Source organism: Atta colombica, unplaced genomic scaffold (assembly GCF_001594045.1).
Source record: "Atta colombica isolate Treedump-2 unplaced genomic scaffold, Acol1.0 scaffold111, whole genome shotgun sequence".
NCBI classification, from domain to species: domain Eukaryota; kingdom Metazoa; phylum Arthropoda; class Insecta; order Hymenoptera; family Formicidae; genus Atta; species Atta colombica.
The window spans coordinates 1,482,839-1,498,459 of record NW_017259197.1 but is presented as its reverse complement, the minus strand read 5'-3'; the positions used below and the strand labels follow the sequence as shown (position 1 = coordinate 1,498,459).

Below are 15,621 nucleotides of genomic sequence, written 5' to 3'. Positions count from 1 at the left end.
ATATCAACTCTCTCTCTCTCTCTCTCTCTCTCTCTCTCTCTCTCTCGCTCTCTCTCTCTCTCTCTCTCTCTCTCTCTCAATCTCAATCTCTTTTATGATTCTTAAAAGAATACCAGAGTTCACGCGCTAAAGGAAATACTTTTAAATACGAAATACGATGATGAAGAACGTCGCGACATTTTCTGCGCATAAATACTTTTTCCATTAAAAAGGAACATAGAGTAGAAACATGAACCCTTGTTCTAGAAGCCTCTTTGTTCTCGTAAACAGACTTTTTAAAGCCGTGCTTATGAAAAAGTTACGGGTTATCTATGATGACATAAGCAGGTCGCATTTTCGAGCGCTTTCTTGAAAGCCGTTGAGATGCAGTTAGTAGAATTTGGATCTCTACGTTGTTTATTTTAACGAAATCTTGTCTTTGTTGATCAAGATGTTCCGAAGGATTCTTGACTCGACAGGAAGGAAGGGCGCACGCTTCAAAGCGTAATGTTTCTTATATATTGTGCCTCTAATATTATATGCTTCCTTTTCTCCTCCGTTTGATTTTTCGTTACGAAGGAAGTCTTGTATCCGATATTCTTATAACACGTTTTTTTTCTATGTCAAGAAGTATCTCATTCTCAGTTTTCACGAGCAATGAAATTATGGAAAAAAGAAGTGAACAACAAACGGTACAGGATAAGCATTAAATTACATTTTCCAGTCGTTCGTCACGAATTAAAACAGAGAGAAAAATAGAAGTTTAAAATTAACGATTACTCAAAATGCCACAGTATCTTCTCAGCGAAAATAAAAGAATTTTCGCAATTGTAACGGCAGGAACAACATTCTTTCAATCTTTTATGAATAAAAATGATAATTGATGAATAAAAAATGATAAAACATAAGATATAATGCGAAAGTTTTCTTTAGAATGATACAATTATTATATAAACGTTATCATAAATTAATTAACCAAATTAATTAAAGTGGTTTTTCACAAAAACCAAACAAGTCCAAAAGGTTAAATTTACAGAAGAAAATCTTCTCATGTTTAAACTGTTCGTTGTATACTATGATAATTTTTCTCCAAACATGTAAGAAGTATAAAAAACGAAGTTTTAGACTTTAATTAATATTTTAAGAATCCATTTAAAAAATCCTTAGACTTGTTTGACAGATATTTTATATTTGTTATCTATTTACATTTAATTATACATTTATTTTATAATTAAATTACATTAAATTTTACATTTATTTTTTATAATATTTTTAATAATGATAAAATAATAAAATAGTATTATTTAAAGTACACGGAGAGAATTTTCGCTTAGAATTTACTCTGAAAATCACAATAATTAGAACAACAGTTCGAAAAATTTTATGTAATTCTCTCTGATTTTATTAATAATCTCTAATTCCTGGAAGTTGTATGTGCAAAAATATATAATAGCAATTAATCTTATTATAATATTAAAATGTAATTTGTAAATTTTAAAATGCTTTATAAATATTTTGTATCAGAGCAACATACAATTTTTTTATTGTATTATTTATAAAACGTCTTTTGCATATATTAAACATTCCTATCATTATCAATATTTAGAATCAAATTGTTTCAAACACGATAAAATTTTCGATAAAATATAACAAAAATTTCTGTACAAAGCAACAAAAATTTTTTTAATATTTATTTGAAAAATTTTATAAACTCTTAACAAAAACAAATCCTTTGCAAATATTGAACTTTTATTTTCCCGTTTTCTTTTGCTGAAACATTTGATTCTTGCTGAAACAAAATTGTTCACTATGTGACCGAGTATGTAACGTTACTAATAGAGAATAATTTAACGTCATAATCCAGATTAAAAAAAAAATAGATTATTTGATTCTTATGGAAAATCCTTCAATGTATCGTGACAATTTAAGACATAAAAGTATTTTTAATTTAGTATTTAGACTAAGTTTTATCCAAAAATTAGTTCATTCACAGTTATACTAGAATCAAATGTAATTTAAATTAGTGACGTAGCTCAAATTCTTCAATAGCAGAATTGTTTCTCGTTAAGTAACAATTGTGAATATTACAATAGTGCCAGTGCTACGCTATGCTGTGTTATGTCATTGGTATAAAGCAAGAAACTTCAGTTATATGTGTTACGTTAATGTTAACATTGTTGCAACAACCTCTTGAATATGCTTAATTGAAATGAGACGTAATACGGAGTTCTGTGATACGAGTAAGCTATATTAGCATAAACAAAACATTTTAACAGATTGTCGATGGGCTATGAGATTTGCCGATCTAGGATAATGTAGAAATTTCCCTAGCCTGTTATTAGTGTGAAATTGCAACATGTGGACGACCTACTTTCTGATATTAGTCTGATATTAGTTATCAGTAATTATTCAACAATGTACAAATAAGCATCAAAGTTTTGTTATTGCAATTAACAATTTAGTTCAGTAGTAAAAAAATCTAACGTTACCTTTATTGTTATATAATATTCCAATACTTACTGGAAAACAATGATTTGCCCAATAATAATTTATTCCTCAACTGTCAAAAATGTTTGAAAAAAATAAAAAAGATCTCAAAAATTATCAACATGTAATTGTTATGTACTATATGTGTAATCACACATTATTACTATTTACAGTATTTACCAAAATTTAATAATAAAACGAACAAAATATTATTGACTATCTAAAAATAAGTTATCTCTCTTATTCTAAAAACACGATTGTATTTAAAATAAACAATACACAAAATCCTTTTTGTAATTTTTTTTTTGACAATTTGCAATATAAAAATAATAGAAAAAAACTCACGTATTTTCCTTTTGGTCGCCGTTGGCAGAATGTGATGGGGACGGCTGGGTCTGCTGTTTGGAGTAGGGATGGTGATGCACGTTGTTGTTATTATTGTTGTTATTATGCATGTGCACCTTGTTGGCGTTGCTGTCGGTAGGAGAGCCCGGCGAGATTTTACCCGCCAGAGCGTTTAGCGACTGTAGCATTTTCATAGGAGTCCGTTTGGCGACCGGATGTCGGTGCCTCCTTCGCTCGGTTTCGTTTATCCTTGAGGAAGACAGGATTATTGTACGCTTGCGGTTTGAAGGCGTCAACCCTCAAACTCTACAGTACGTGCACGAACAAGCTACTTCTAGGGTCTCGGGCGAACTACGAACAACACAGGACACTCTCGATTCACGAATCACGTTCGCGCTCAGAAACGAATTGAAATCTTAGCACGAAGAGCACACACTCATCACGTGGATTAAGCACACCAACAACACGAAAGCACGCGGAAAGACTAGTCCCGTTGAAGTCTTGTTCAATTCGTTCCAGCAGTGATTGATAGCGATCGATATCCGACCTTTCGTTTCGTATACTTTAGAATCCAGACGGATATTGGAGCGTCTTTTGAGATCCGTTGCAATACGATCCAGCTGTGGGTGCGAATACGAAACCCTGTGAACAAGTATCGATGACTGATAAGAATCATATCTACATTCACATAATTATATGTGATAATATTATCGAAGTATGCGTCATTAAATTTAATCAACGATTTTATACCGTAAGTTTGCTTTCAATTTAAGATTCTTCCCGACTGACACAATATAATGTGCAATGTTACTAATACGGACTAATTGTTACGATAATAATTAAAAATATAATTAAATCATATCATGCATTTATTTTTGTTTCTACTTAATGTATTTTAATTCTCCGCATTATTTTTAAAGCCTCGTATTTAGAGATCGAATTAAAATTAATTTTTAATGGAATATATAATATTATTTTTGATACAAATCATCAAAAAATTCATGATCCATCTTTATTCCCATAATATCTGCTTTTTAATTTAATCTAACCAAATTTAATCAATTATGTAGGTATAAAAAATTTATTTTATAATTATATACAAATATTTTAAAATAAAAATATACTATATTTAAAATAAAAGATATACTAAAAAAAAAAGAAGCAATATACTTTCCTTTATTCATTAACCAAAATTCAATTGAAATTTTATTTTATTAAACTACTGAATATGACATATATAAATTAGAAATAATATAATTCATACAACACTTATTAGAATAATGCAACACGTCTGTTAATGAATATAATATTCATAACAAACATGTAAAAACTTCTATTAATGAATATAATATGTTCAGCTACTTTTCTTAATAAGATCTTGGCATATTATCAATAGCAAACTTCGGCACTGTGATTCATTCATGCAGTAAAACGTGGTAAAGACGAGGGAAACGCGGAGACAAACGTCGAACTGGAGAACACCGAGACGACATCGTAGAGAAAAACTGGCTAAGCGGGCGCGTGCGTTGTAAACTGCTTTACAACGAGTCAATTAAAAGTTTAAGTTTAATTAGAAACTCGAGTCATGTGCGATGCGCAAGCGAGGATGGAAGAGGAGGCTGATTTCGTTCACCGCCCAGTTTTCGTCTTTCTCCTCTTTCTATCTCTCACTTTCTCGCCTTCGTGGTCGTCTCGCCTTTCCCATCTGCGTAACTCCCGAGTCCCAAATTACTGGTCCACGAACTCCCTTTTGTTTCGCGCATGTCTCACAGCAGGTCAAGTCCTTAAAAGCCCGGCGCGCGGAAGAACGAAGAACGTGGAAGATACGCGCAATAGGAAGAAACTGATGGAGCTTCAGCGGAACGATACGACGGCAAAATCCGTCGCCTGAGAATTCGAATTAGTTTCCGACTTGGCACGAAGGAGCATTTGCTTTCCCGTTGCAATATAGAACGAAACTCTATGGACGGAAACGTCTTCAACTTTGGCAAAATTAAAGCGGGAAAACTATAAAGCGGAAAGATGAATAGGATTTAAAATATTTAAATGTGTCAAATATCAGGAGCGTGTTTTTTAGATTTTGCACAAACTATATATCGTATCGTTATATCGTATAGTTACTTTGACTACTCCATTTATAAATGATACTCATAACTATAATTCTTACTTTACAAGTATGGGTCACTAGTGACCGAGCGATTCCTGTTCGTGCAAGTTTCTTTGAGTCTTTCGGTAATTATAAATTATACTACATTTAATTATTTCCCAAAATGAAGTTCCAATATTTATTCTAAAAACTTCAAAATGTTTGTGAATTTTTTAAGCATTTTGAAATTTTTTTAAGCATTCTGAATAGATGAAAAAATGGATGGATTTAGTGATCCCCGTTTGTATGGATGAAGTACTAAATTGTATCTCGTACGGTAAAGATTAATATAATTAAGAAGAAAGATCTCAAATTTAATTTAAAAAAGAAAATAAAAATTATACTTTATTTATTACTTGTATACTTATTGACTGTATCTTGATTTATTATTAAAAAAGACTGTTTGCGGCTTTGTAGGATTTTATCAAAAATAAATAACCCAATTTTTTATTTAATTGGAGCACTATATTTGCTATTTTGTAGCTAAAATTTAATTAAAATTTAATTAAAATTGATCTTTTAATTTCTAGCAAGCAAAATCATGCAGAAATACGAAAGGAGAGTCGTTACACATAATATAATTTCACAACTTTTCTCAATATATTAATCGTTTTAAATTCAACATTGCAAACGATTTGATGAGAGCGTTTGTATGGTATTAATCATTAATTGTGAGATAAAAAAAATTTACCGTTGTATAAGCGAACTGAAAAAAGATTCAGAGTTAAAGTAATTCAAAGTAAAGGTTCGCGTCCGTTTTACTAGGTCTGTTCTTATAAAAGAGAGAATTGAATAGGTACTTGCGAACCTGCCACTACGCAACGCGGAAAGAAGAAAAGTCGAGTCGACGCGACGGGTGTAAGAACTCACGGTGAAGAGATTTTAGCTTCTTGCGGATTACATTTGAAGGTCCGTCGAGGGCAAAAAGATGAGGGCGTAGAAATACGTTAGTTTGAAGGGAGCACGAGGTGGAGTAGTAAATTCGTGGTGACGAGGGATATAATTACCGGAACTACAGCGGTTGTCGAATGTCAAAGAGATCACACATAATTTAACACATGAGACGGAAGCTGTACAAAGAGCATGATGCGGTGGGTGGAGAAGATAGGGAGAATAGAGGCGAAACGGGGCACCGTTCGCAGCTTGCGCCATAAACGACAGCGAAAAAGTGAAGAGAAAAGAAAAAAAATGAGGATGGAAGGAAAGCGGAGGACAGAGAAACCGTATCTTGATATGCTACACCTAAGCCTTTTATCCTGTACACATTTTTGCCTCTCCAGTCCTCTACTCAACTTTCTCCTCACTTCTTTTCGCTCATACTCTTCCGCGCCTTCATTGTACGTCGACATTCTTTGTCGCTGCCCACTTAACGTGCTAAAGCGTCAAATTAAAAACTCGAAGTACCCTGGAAAACAACGATTAATCGCTCTTGCGGCAATGATTGCCCGTTATCGTTCTTGCTCGTCGTTGCGACTTTATAGCGCGTTTCCCTCCTTTTTCTTCTACTGTAATCGACTTCCTGTATCTTTTGGACTCACGTGATATCACTGGACACTTGGCCCGGAAACAACACTTTCAAGATACCTCCTTGGAGCTGCAGAATGATGCACGAATCACGAAATTACTGCGACTTGAGTGGCGTGACGATCTCGTCGACGGCACCTGAGTACTACGACTGACGACTCGACGAGCGCAGTTGCCGACCATCGTATCTCCGGATAAGCCTTATCGGTAACCAAAGACCCCACCCTTTGTCTGTGGAACGCATCCCTCGCGTGCCTCTTTTTTACAGCACTCGTGTATTTTTCTGCCACGTCGATAACGAACCTCACATTTGCAATCTTTTTGCTTATGTTGTTCGCGTGTTGCGTTTTTTTTCTTTTTTATTAAGATGCACCCGAATCTCTCCACCTATGTCAGACACTATTAGACTTTGGACACGTGGTTCGAATACCAGCTTATCCCTGATCGTCGACGTGGTTTTTGTGGCATGTAATTGTTCATGCGCGATCCAAACGCGTCATGACGACGCTTGGTTTGTTTTAGATAAGTGGATCGCGTTAAGGAACACGTTTCTCACGGAGTCCCACAATAATGATCATTTCTCTTCCGCGATATCACTTATGATCCATGAAGAAATGTGGAGTTGCGTCGATTTTACGACGTCGCCATGTCAATCGTCATCTGCAAAGAATGTTCATCAGTTAAGAATACTATTTTCTTATTTTAATCAAACGTCGTTGAAGTCGTCTGTTTGAAAATCGCAAAGTATATATAACTTTCGTTTATCTCAATTAAATTGAGATCATTAAAAATAAGAAATATATTTTCATTAATAGTGTATGAAAATTGTGTATGTTGAGATTTTATTTCCTAAATATCTACAAAAAATTAAAAATTAAAAAGAATTTTTTAAAAAAAGATAAAGAGCTAACAGAGAGAATTCCGCCGATTTGAGAATAAATCAAATCGGAAAAAACGAGAATTCAACCTAATTAATATTTCTATGTACATACGTAAATTGTAAATTGCCAAAGCAAGACCAGATAGTGGTCCTAAAATGTCTAACAGTATGTTAAGAGCAAAAGAATGTTCGTCAATATTTTCTCACTACCAGGCCAAAGCGATGAAGCAGACACCGACCAGCGTTCTTAGAGATTAGATAAGACGTGAAACGCTTCACTGCAGTGACTTGCACAACGACACGGCGACGTGATTGCCTTGTGAAGACGCTGCCATCGAGTAAAGCAGCGCAGTGGTCGTGGGTGCATTCGTGGGCGCAACGGCACAAGAAATATTTGACATTTATTGTATAAGTAAGTGTCCGACAATATGCGCGTCAAACTGCTAAAAGCAGCAGAAATATTCAATGGACGTACAGTCTTACATAGCCGTTGTCATAAATTATAACATTAGTGCTTTGACGATCGACTAAGCGACACTAGTTACGTGTCTTTCAAATTAAACTTCCGTAATCCAAGCAGCGTAAGATTTTGAAACATTGTCCGAGGTTATCGCGCAATATTATATACGTGTGTCATATGGTATAACATTTGACTGATAAGTATAACAATCAATGATGTTGCGGCTCCACTGGATTGTATTGCGTAATACACAAGCATCGATAATAAAATTGAAATATTTTTTTACATCCTAAATTATAGTTATGAATACATAATATAAAAAATGTGATAATCTTTTTAATATTGATTTTTTGAAAAAATTAAATAAAATAAAATTAACTGTATACCTAAAATAACTACATAATATTAATAATTAGTTGTAAAAATTTAAACAAAATTCAAACATAATTGTATAATGGAAAATTAGAATTTTCCAATTCAATCTATTATAATTCTAGTTAAGATATATAATAAAAATTCTTTGATTGTTATGATTAGAATCTTTTGATTCATTTATCTTTAAGAAAAATTTTTCTTAGTGGTAACTTCAAAAGTAATATAAAAAAAATTAATTTTTAGTTTATTGCCATAAAACGAGTTAAAAAAACATTACTCAATCAAATATAAAAAAAAAAACTAACATAATTTCATTAAAAAATCGTCAAAATCTTCATAATTTAAAAAGCGTGATTTTTTTTTAATCATCAAAATTATTACAGAAAAGGATTTTTTAAGAATTATGAAATGAAAAAGACAAAAATGATATTTAATCATGTTAAAAATACACTTCGATATGATTTGAGTAGCCGATAATTCTCTGTTAAATTGAAAATAATTTTTCCTTTTTCTACAAAACTTCATTTTTTTAATTGTGACACGTTTAAAGCAAAGAAGCGATATGTGTGCATGCGCGCGCGCGCATGTGTGTGTATGTGTGTGTGTGTGTGTGTGTGTGTGTGTGTGTGTGTGTGTGTGTGTGTATGTGTGTGTGTGTGTGTAAGTATATAAAATTATTACTGCGTGATTCTCCTTTTGATCTTCTTTATTTAATAATAAATAGCTTTCGAGAAAGACATAAACAAGATTATTTCAGATCGGAATTTGCAAGGCGAACATTTCTGCATATTTTATAACTTTATTACGTCATTTGACAGGTATAAATAATAACAGATCGATGAATAATATCAACAATCAAAGGTCCACAAAATAATGAAATGCGTTATAACAGAGCATTATTCAATATAGCAATTAAAAATTCGTTGCGATTGATATTGTGCTCGTTCGCATATATGATGTATTTTATTTCGAAATTATATTATAAAGAGAAATTGATAATTGTTATAAAGGAATTGTCGAGCCGATAAATACAGTAAATACGAGTAAATTTATATATTTAATTATACAATATTTTCATCGAGACAAGCCCTCTGAAAGTTTCTGCAGGAATAGCCGTTATATTCTAGCGCCGCAAGCTTCTGAAATGAGTTTCGGAAGCAAAATTTGTTCGTCGAAAAGTAAAATAAAGCATTGTATTTCAACAACGAGAAATTTTACGTCATACTTGAGTTGATGGAACGCTGGATTCGCTATTCCTTTGTGTGAAAACTTTTCTAACTAACTGTTTAGAGAAGAATGATGGTAATAGTCTATTACAACGACAAAATTAATCAAATCAATAAAATTTGTAGAAGAAATATAATAGAAAAACATTTAAATTGGATGTGAAAGTATGTATAATTTAAAAATAAATGCCAATAGAGCATGTAATTGTAATGTATCATAATAATATGATACGACTAGATGTACAATTGAAATTATTACGAGTTATCGATCGAGAATTATTCATGTAATAATATAGAGACATATTTGAAACACGTTAGGCGTAAATAACTGGCAGATATAAGCAGATCTGTAAGCGAAGTGTGCGTCTAGTTCTCGTCCGAAATAACAATGCAGGCGGTAGGATAGTATCGTTATTGCATAGCTAAGCAACCATCACTTGTTTGCCAGAGCGAAACAGTCCCGTTTGCGAACCGACAAAGAGGTATTGTTCTTTCGAGGGATCTCTCCAGCACGCTTGGTTCCTCTACTATTTACACGGCCTAACTCAACATCATATCCCAAAGTTCGCGCGACTCTCCACGAATAACGTATTTCAGGACAGTCACGCTTCGTAAGAGCATCATATTTCTGATATGATTTATCTAATTTATCTATTTAGCTCAAACTTTATAGATACAACAAACAACAGTCAACAGAACTTACATTTATATATGATAGAACGATTTTGAAGAATCTAAATTTAGCTACATATTGTATAGATCTAAAAATAAATCAAATCATCAAAATAATTGGATAGAAAATTCAAACATGATGAGCAATGTTGCAAGAAGTTTTACTTTTTATCGGTTTGAGTGTTCTACATAATTATTATTTTGATGGTCCAACATTATTTTCAAATATACATGTAACTAAATTTTTAAACGATTTCAGCGAAATTATTCTTTGCGTGTAGTCACTAAATATGTAATAGAAAATATAAAAAATACAAAACGAAAAGAAAATTTTCATCTTTTAATTTCAAAACTGTTCAAACCAATTAAAAAGTTGTACTATCTTTCCTTAATTTTTCAATTGTTATATATACAGAATACATATATTATTATTTAATCAAATATTCTTTTATAAATACATATTTGCAAAAGAATGTTTGATTAAAATGATCTACTTATTATTAATGTTAAAATATAACAGTTGGTATTAACAAAATATGTCGATGCAATGAACTTGACATACAATTTTTATAATATCAGTTACACATATAAAATGATTGAAAAACATATTATAAAGATATTTTCTTCATTATTTGAACACAAATCATCGTTAACTCTTTCAGCACCGATTTCAACAGAATCAAGTGCAGAAACAATGAAAGTACTAGAACTCGTGAGTCTGGCGCCATTCACGAAAACTTTCCGCAGAGTGCGCTAAAGTCCAGCGAGTCCGAATAAGTCATCGTCCTAGTTGAATCTCGACAACAAATCTCTCGAAGGTAACAGCGTTTTATCCAACGCGAAAACGGTACTGACCCACAAGCTTCTCGAAAGTAGAGGAATTTTCTGAAAGTCGTTTGCGAAAAGTACGATAGTTCAATAAGCATTTGACGACTCGACCTTACAGGATCAGTGATTTCACCGATTGTAGCGGAATTCTTACGAGAGAGACGCATTTTTATTCTATATAGTATACTATTCTATATAGTATACTAAAAATGATATAATCTGACATAAAATCTAATATACAGAAAAATTTGTTCGTATTTCTCGATCCATAATTTTCAATATCACTAATACATATTACTAAAGTCTTGCGTTATCTATTTTGTAATTATTTATTATGTATAAAATACAGATATTATTTAAAAAAGTAAAATATTAATAAATATATTGCGTAATATTACTGTGAGGTTCGATCTAAATAAGATATGATCAGACAATTATTAGAATGAAATTATATTATTAGAATGAAATTATACGATATATAAATTAATATTAGATAAATAATATTAAATTAAAATCGATAAAAGATAATAAACAGCAAGTAGCGAAATGGTGTTATTCGAGAGAGCGAGCAAAGCATCAGAGCGTTGAATGGAACGAAGGCGTTCAGACACAAATTTTGGAGTCAGAGTTTAATTAAGTGTAATAAATACTTCTTTCGTCTCTCTCTCTCTCTCTCTCTCTCTCTCTCTCTCTCTCTCTCTCTCTCTTTCTCTCTCCAATTACCAACTTGTTCCTTCGGCGTACTGGCTTCAACTCTACATTACTATATTACCCACATAGTAAAAGTTAATCTTAGGTATGTATCTAAAGGGATTTCTGAGTTTATCTTCTTAGAATCGTGGGATATTACTGGGATATACTGAAGATGTACATTCGCTTATCTATATGATATCCATAGAAGTCTCATGAGTAGATATCATTAGGATATATTTACATAACAAAATTTAATCTTACAACTATATTTAATGGATATCTCTAAAGGTTTTTCGTAAGCTATTTTAAATATCGTTAATAATATATAAAAAATATATAAAATATAACTATAAATTAAATACACTAACATTATTACAGATTCTAAAAAAATATTAAAAGAAAGATAATTACGTTTTGATCATTTCTTTCTGATGCTTTAAAAAAAATTTAATTTAATTACAACTTATTTGATTAAGCATAGTTTCTATCCAATTTCGACAAAAAGCAATATTTTGTACGATGATAAGTCAAGTATAAAGCGTTATATTACACATCTCTAATTGCTTCATTCTAAATCAAATAGAAGCAGTACCTAATTAAAGCGAATAAATTAATATTTTTTAAATATTACTAAAATAGAATGACGTACAATATATTATTCATATATATTATTTGAAATAATAAATTTTGTAATAATAATATAGTATATTAGTTTCGTTTTACGAGTATCATGTCAAGAAGCAAGGTAGTGTCTTGGCACTAAGAGCATATAAAGATTAGCTCGTATATATAAATATCTAAAAACTTTTCTAGATGCAATTATCTAGAAAAAATAATAGTAAAGGTTCTAAAATTGTAAAAATTGCGAAAGTAGATAATCCTTTATAATCTTTTTTCATTATATCATTTTTAATTCGAAATAGAATAGAATAAGGACATTACATTAAATGTATCACAACTATAAATATTCTCAGATAATTTTATGGATAATTTTTTAATCTGTATCAATAAAATCATTTCGATCAAATTAAACTATCCTAAAAAGAATCTATATTATATAAGTAGTCTTAGTTAAATTTTAATAAATGCATATTTAAGAGTTGAAATTTAGAATGTACAGAATAATTGCATATTTAAGAGTTGAAATTTAAAATGTACAGAATAATGTAATAAAATCTACCTTAACTTTGTTAACAATAAAAGAAAGAATATTCATCTAAAATTATCTTTAAAAGTCGTATAGTGTAATAAAATTTTCTTATAGAATCTGCATTATAATAATTAATATAGTCACATAGTCATACAGTAGATCTATGAGAAGTACAGCATTTGTTAGAATAGATGATAAAATTATAATTATATGACATTACATTTATGTAGAATATTACGTTATATTATTTCGTTTTTGTACATCGTAATAACGCGTTCATTTTTCCTTGCTTGGGCAAAATTGCGCTCATCCCGCCCCATTTAGTAAATGCGTCTCTGACCCGATTACAAATATTCCCGTGATCGAATCTTTTCCACCAACGTACCGTTTAATACATTAAATACAAATACTCGTTATGCAACTCACATTTACCTCTGAACGCCATGCAGGAATATCGTATATTTGCGATTGTAAAAGTTATAACTGTGAATGTCCGCGAGAATTCCAATGCGCACCGGAAAAGATACTTCACCCGATAGAAATACGGTGGATGGTACGGAGAGGGATGCAGAGTGTGAAGATGAAAAGTTACAAGAATGTTATTACCGCCATGAATTGCCAAAGGCAGGTTGCGTTTTCCAACCCGTCGGAAATGTTCCCCTGCGGTTCGCGGCATGCTTTTTGCTCTTCAAACTTGTTCCATTTTCTATATCGAAATGCGATGCAAAATCTCATCGAGAGACATGGACGTAATACCATATAAAAATAAATATATACGTGCATAGATAGAGAAGTATTTGTACTTTCGAAAAGATTGACAGAGTATATCAAACCAATGTGTGTGTAATGGAAAACGGTTTTATAATATAACAATATAACGATCAATAATTTAAGAAAATGTTTTAACATATTTTTATCATTTGTTTCTACTCGAAGATATATTATATTAGGTCGAGAAAAAAGTTTCTTCGTATTTAAAAAAATTTTTTTGCAAAAGTTTTTCATTTATGGCGAAATTTTCGTTATAATTATCATTCGTTAGAGCAAAGTTTCAGCTTTACGAATCTGTTTTTTAAATAATTGCGGTATGATGATTTTTATTGGAGCAATTAAAGTCAGAATGTCCTTTTACTTAACTCGCAAATAACCCAAGAACAAAAAATCATAGGAACATTAAAAAAAAATGATTTTGTAGGAAAAGCTTCAAGCTTTCACGATAGGTAGTCAAAAATTTTCGTAAATTATTTTTGGGCACGTGAGAGATCCCCAAAGTGAAAAGAAAATTTTTCATCTTTTTCAGCTCGTAATTTTTAAAATGTGTAAAAATTATCAAACTCACAGAAACTCAAAAACTAGTAACCTGTCGAAAGTGGAGATTTCAAGCTTTAAAACTCTTTTTTAAATTTAAATTTTATTCAGTTTTAATGAAGATATTATATATACAATTTTGAATTAAAAAATACAAAGAAACTTTTTCCCCGACCCATATTATTTCACAATATATTAGCAAAAAGTAAGAAATTTTATTTGTTATAAAAAAAGAAATTTTTAAGTAGAAAGTTATACAATAGCTTATTGTTAATGCTTAATATTTTCTGCAAGAATTTATATACATTTTTAAATTTTTCGAACTGCAAATTTTTTTAAATTTCTTTTTTATTAATCGGTCTGATATTTAAAATTTGTGTATTATTATGATCAGTTATTTGTATGATGATTATTAAACCACATTACTCTATTAATATACGATTCTCATATTCCTATAAATTGCAATAACTAATTAAACATATATCTCTATGTCACAATTTATACTTGCTAATTCATGTTCGTTAATTACACGGGAGCAATAATTTACGATCAAATTTAATTATTATATAATTGTTGTTTAAGATTATACGTATAGCAATTATAAGCCATAAATTACTTTAACATAGTATCATTTTCAATTAAGTATCACTTTGAAGATATGGATAACGATAAATTCGCGCATAAGCTGAAGATAACTAAAGTTCGTCGATATAATGGCAATTATGAATGCAACCATAACAGGAATACCACAGACTGAGCATTATAGTTCACCGGATATGTCGTTGCGGATGCTATGTAGCAGGTGTGCCGCGCTATTCGCCAACTCGATGACGATGTGTGCTCGTTATTAGCAAAATTGCGTGAGCTAATTGACTAATTAGAGATTAACGATGAATGCTAGTTCTGGATATATTGATAGATTACTGTTTTGGACCAGCAACGAGCGGCCATTATGACGTAGTTTATCAATATGTCTCAACTGATATTAGAATTTTTTAAACATGCGCTGCACAACAATGTAGATAATTATGCAACAATATGATATAATACTATCACATAAACAATTATATCCTCGTTACCCATTATTATATATTCTACTATTATAAGTATAATAGTAATTTATGTATGTGTACTATGATATTCCATCTATGTACTCTATTGGATATTTGAATGAATATTGTATTTCAGAATTTTAACTTTGTTTTCATTAAAAAATAATATAATTAAATTTCTAGATGTTTATCAATAGTGCTACAAATATCACTGCTACATAAAAAATATATATGCAGATATATATCATCTGTTAATAACGTGTATAATAAATAACTTTGATGGGGATCGACTTTTCTCTGATAAACGAGATATATTCATAGGTACAAGCTACCGAATGACAGCAATGCCCATTACCGATGACACAACTAATTAATTAGTGATTAGCGACGAAAGCTCGGTCGCCCTCTATATTGATGGATTGCTGTTTCCGGTCCGCTTCGATCATACATTATACCAGCGAGTATTCCAAATAGTCATATGAGTTGATCGATATCA

The 15,621-nt window shown here is 31.1% G+C and overlaps 1 protein-coding gene across 10 annotated transcripts in view; it reads right to left on the bottom strand.

Moving 5' to 3' along the window:
* LOC108693946 (CUGBP Elav-like family member 2) overlaps nucleotides 1–15,621 on the bottom strand; it is a 560,873-nt gene that overhangs the window by 328,452 nt on the left and 216,800 nt on the right. For 7 of the 10 annotated variants that reach the window (XR_001932057.1, XM_018203173.1, XM_018203175.1 and 4 more), the window contains exons 2-3: nucleotides 6,496–7,141; nucleotides 2,812–3,453 (exon numbers count right to left, since the gene is read on the bottom strand). The exons of 1 other annotated variant lie outside the window; for it this stretch is intronic. Coding sequence is in view for 8 of the 9 variants with exons in the window: in XM_018203173.1 (XP_018058662.1) it covers nucleotides 2,812–3,005 (194 nt within the window). In the remaining variant the exon portion in view is untranslated. Of the gene's footprint in view, nucleotides 1–2,811; nucleotides 3,454–6,495; nucleotides 7,142–7,473; nucleotides 7,511–15,621 lie in introns of those variants that run through there. 2 more of the 10 variants (XM_018203171.1, XM_018203174.1) reach the window with 2 other exon arrangements.